This window comes from Gadus chalcogrammus, chromosome 10, assembly GCF_026213295.1.
Source record: "Gadus chalcogrammus isolate NIFS_2021 chromosome 10, NIFS_Gcha_1.0, whole genome shotgun sequence".
Classification (NCBI taxonomy): Eukaryota; Metazoa; Chordata; class Actinopteri; order Gadiformes; family Gadidae; genus Gadus; species Gadus chalcogrammus.
This window is the reverse complement of record NC_079421.1, coordinates 6,126,663-6,131,662: the sequence shown is the minus strand read 5'-3', so window position 1 is coordinate 6,131,662 and position 5,000 is coordinate 6,126,663. Positions and strand designations below refer to the sequence as shown.

The window sequence follows — 5,000 nt, the reverse complement described above, 5'->3', positions numbered from 1 at the left end:
GCATAATGTGTGTGACCAAAGTCAAGTCTGGTGTAACCAATCACAGAGGATTCCATCAACACGATGAGTGCCATCAAGGCCTTAATCCTCTACACCCCTGTTAGGGTGGAACCCGTTGACATTATGATTGTCATACAGGCCCTAGGGTTGTAGGAGAGAGGAGAGGGGTTTTATTAGGTAAATATCAATATCTCATGCTCGTATGGGATGACATAAAAGAATATGAGATAATAAAATGCTAGTCTCGTATCAGAGTCCTGCCCATGCACAAATTACTACCTTGATGGCATGATGTATCGTAAAAAGGGGAGTTCCCTTTTGATTTGCCATTAATGCAAGCTGTCTCTAGGAAAAAAGTAAGTTAATATGTCAACACGTACTGTCTAGGATTCAGGATAGATAACTTATTGTATAGTGTGTTCATAAACTTTACTATATGATGATACAGCTAATTATCTGTAACGTTCTCTGCACTGGAACACGGTATCCTTAGGTTTGATGTCTCTGTAAAGGGTTTGGTCTCAGGGTCTGTCATGATTCAATTCTCTGCTTACTAAAACACTAGTGGCCACCTGATTAAACATTTACTATGTAAACGGTTTAATGGCAGCTGATTAAATGAAATCAAGTGCTAGCCCACGGTTGGTGGGTGGGCGATTCAGCGGACCACTTCATGGAGGGCATGTGATGGATGACTAGAGGTGTTATACCCTCTCCCACACAGACTATACTACTACGCCACTATCATGTCTCTCAAACAGTTAGAATTGGAGTAAAACAAAGGTCTCACTCGAGCACACAAGGTCCATATATGTTCTCATTTTGTAGAGCAAGACCTGGAGGAGATCCATGTTTTATAAAGCAATTAACTTGTGTACCTTTTGGCAGAAAAGAGAAAGCTCGTCAACCACAATGATATTCCAAACGTTCTCACCCAGGGCGACCAATTGCAGCTGACGAACCAAACCCTGAAGGCGGAACAGGAGCGGCTGGGGCGGAGCTTAGAGGCTTCTCGTCGGCGGGAGGCGGAGCTTGAGGCGGAGCTCCGCGAAGCCACCCTGGAGGCGGAGGGGCTGGCCCGGGGGCGGGACCAGGCGCTGCTGGAGGCCACGCGGTTGGAGCAGGAGAAGGAGGCGTGCGTGGCGGCGCTTGAGGGGGGGCAGAAGGAGGGACGGCAGCGGGAGCGCGAGGCGGCCCGGCTGAGGCAGCAGCTGGAGAGCACCACCCTGGCCCTGGAGCACGCCCACCAGAGGGCCCGGGGCCTGGACGCCGAGCACAGGTCTGCACACACACACACACACACACACACACACACACACACACACACACACACACACACACACACACACACACACACACACACACACACACACACACACACACACACACACACACACACACACACTCTCACAGAGCACAGGTGTGCACACACACACGCACACGCACACTAAGGCTGGGACAACGCGTCGACGTCATTGATGACGTCAACGCATAAATTACGTTGACGCGAAAAATGCACGTCGATTCGAAAAACCCAAAACAGAGATGGAGGCGCCGGAGCGTAGTAGCAACGCGAGTGGCTCCTCAGACTTGGAGGGCGCCACGCACTCGTTCCTCTCAAGTATGGGAATTCTTTAATGTAAAAGGAAACGATTCCGTGATATGTCGTCTTTGCAAAATGGAAATGACTTTCCATTCTAGCACCTCGGCAATGCACCTGAAGAGGCGCCACCCGGTAGCAGCTGCAGATGACCGAGCACCGTAGAATTCTAAGAATGCATTAGTTTGCACTTTTATTTTGGAATTTAAAAGGCAATAAACATGTATTGAAATGTTAAGGAATTCATATTTTTTTCATTCAGATGTAAATCAACACGTATAAATTGCTATTACCGGTAGTCAATTAATGGGGAGATAATCGATAATCGAAATCGAATCGGACTGAAAAAATGAATCGTTAGATTAATCGATGCATCAAAAAATAATCTCTAGATTAATCGTTTGGAAAATAATCGTTTATCCCAGCCCTAACGCACACGCACACGCACCCTCACAGAGCACAGGTGTGCACACACACACACACACACACAAATACACAGAGAACAGGTGCGCACACACACACACAAACACACTCACACACGCACACACACATGCACGCACATTTACTTGACATGTGTGACTTGACGTAAACACCCTTGCACTGTGCAGCCGGGTCATTACCTCTCACTCAGTTTTGCTGTACTACTGTGTCTGTGTCTGTGTTTTTTTCTTCTGGTGTGTGTGTGTCTGGTGTGTGTGTGTGTGTATGTGTGTTTCTGGGACGTGTGTCTGTATGTGTTTACGTGTCTGTGTGTGTATGTCTGTCTGGTGGCTTTTGGTCTAGTGTGTGTATCTGTGTGTGTGTGTGTGTGTGTTTGTGTGTCAAATGGGTGTTTGTATGGTGTCTGTGGTATGTGTGTGTGTGTGTGTGTGTGTGTGTGTGTGTTTGTGTTTGTGTTTGTGCGTGTGCGTATGGGTGTGTGTGCGTGTGTGTTTCTTGTATGTGTCTCTGTATGTGTTTGGTGTCTTTGTGGTTGTGTCTGTATGCTGTCTCTGTGTGTGTGTGTGTGTGTGTGTGTGTGTGTGTGTGTGTGTGTGTGTGTGTGTGTGTGTGTCATCTCTGTGGTTGTGTGTGTGTGCAGACGGCAGGCCCAGGAGCTGTCTCACTGCAGGGAGAGGTGTGCCGGCCTGCAGGGTTCAGAGGAGGAGCTGGCCGGGCGGTTCCACACTCTGGAGGAGGAGCGGCAGCGTCTGGGCGAGCAGCACGCCGACGCCCAGAGCAGCATCAGCGCGTTGTCCCAGGTGGGCGAGGGAGAGGGACACATCCACGTCAACAACACCTTCAGAATCTAGATGACTCGATCAGGGACACCTCGACACACAGCTAGGAGGAACCTCCTGAGCCACATGCCGTCCCACTCCGAGAGCGGGGGGAGTCACAGTCGCCGTGGTCGACCAGCGGACGTTCTGTGGATAATGTCGCTTGAATGAGACCCCCCCCACCCCCCATGCTTTCCATTGGTTGATGAAATGAAGTGAAGAACGTGAAGCCACTTTGGGAGAGATCCCGTCACGACAGCCTATCGTGAGTCGCCCGGAGTGTGGCCCCCCTCAGGAGGAGGTTATTAACGCGGTCGTCTTCATCTCTCCTACGACCGTTCCCGCCTGTTTGGGCAGAGGCCCTCCATGCATCTCAAAGAAAGACGGGTTTTGAATTGAGATTCAAAAGGCTCTTGTAAGCAAGGCCTTTAGGCTGAGACTTCAACTGTTTATCATGCAATGGGGAATGAAACATGGTCTCTCATTCATTGACATTCTAGATAAGATGCTATATGCTGTATTGGGGACCAGATATAGTAGTGCCTGTATCGTTAGACTCCCAGCAGAAAGGTACTGGGTCCGACCCCCAATGTACGCCTTGAGACAGATGCCTGATCACCAGATTTCTTCACCAAGCCACTTTCCTTGCAATATAATAACTTTGATTGTGATTGTGATTGTGATTGTGATCCCTATCTGCTGCTCGACGACATGTATCCAGAAACACTGTAAGTCGCTTTGGATCAAAGCATCTCTTAACATCGGTAGTAAAATGTGTTTAAAGGGGTAGTGAACCCAACATGTTGGGTTCTGTTATCTATTCTTGCTTCCCTGACTTCCCAACTCTCATTATAATGAGCTCACACAACGCCGGTAATAAAGAAGTATCACAATGTTAGCGTGGGTCGACCCCATGGGGATAACACGCCCCCCCCCCCCCCACTTACCAGATCTTTCAGTAAAAACGATTTCATCTCATAGTGTTCGAAATCCAGCGGAAACATCTTTCCTTTGGGTTTTGAACAAACCGTTATCCTCCAATAGGACCTCTCCGATGAGCGAGACCGATCCAGCGGTCTGACCAATGAGATCGAGCAGCTGAACCACAAACTATCCAGGCTGGAGGGTGAACTGAGGACCGCCGGCGAGGCGCTGCGTCGCTCTGGGGAGAGAACAGACGCCCCCCCTCGGTTGGTGGAGGGGAGTAATCTGGGGGTCGCTCCAGAAGGAGGGCTGGCGGGCGGTCTGTTGGTGGGTGGTCCCTCAACAGGCTCATCGGGTCGAGGTGAAGGTCTGCACGACCCAGAGAGTCTGAGCATGGCTCCAGGCCAGGACGCGGCCCTAGGACGCGACCCTCACCTGACCCCGGGTGATCTGGATGTGGAGACAGAGAAGCGGCAGGGCCGAAGGTCACCAGAGCTGCAGAGAGAGGTGGGTCGCTGAGCACGTATGTATGTGTGTGTGTGTCCAATATCCATACCACCAGAAATGTTCAGTCACACATTGATGGATTGCTGGACGACCATAATCCAGTCCTACCCACCACTTCCTATCCATCTCCTCCGTTCCCTTTATGAAACGTTACCACGGTTACAGCTTATCCTTCTTATCTACTCGGCTCCTGTTTCTCCCGAAGCCGAACGCTCACTACAACACCGCACTGCAACCCCCCCCCCCCCACACACACATACACACACACACACATGCATGCACACATGCACACACACACACACACACACACACACACACACACACACACACACACATACACACACACACACACACGCACACACACACACACACACATGCATGCACACATGCACACACACACACACACACACACACACACACACACACACACACACACACACACACACACACACACACACACACACACACACACACACACACACACACACACACACACACACACACACACACAGAGACAAACGCACACACACACACAAAGTGTGTGAACAAATTGGCCGTAACTCATTGATGTTTGAGAGAACAAATCACAAATAAGACCCCCCCCATGCTTTCTATTGGTTGATGAGCGGTGAAGTGTGAGTTAGAACATGAAGCCACTTTGGGAGAGATCCCGTCTAGACGACAGCCTATCGTGAGTCAGCCGGAGTGTG

The 5,000-nt window shown here is 50.1% G+C and overlaps 1 protein-coding gene across 1 annotated transcript in view; it reads left to right on the top strand.

Moving 5' to 3' along the window:
* Nucleotides 1-5,000, top strand: part of ccdc88b (coiled-coil domain containing 88B) — a 54,179-nt gene that overhangs the window by 28,728 nt on the left and 20,451 nt on the right. Inside the window, exons 18-20 of the mRNA XM_056601140.1 lie at nt 939-1,279; nt 2,682-2,841; nt 3,904-4,290. Coding sequence (XP_056457115.1) covers nt 939-1,279; nt 2,682-2,841; nt 3,904-4,290 — 888 coding nt within the window. The remainder of the gene's footprint in view (nt 1-938; nt 1,280-2,681; nt 2,842-3,903; nt 4,291-5,000) is intronic.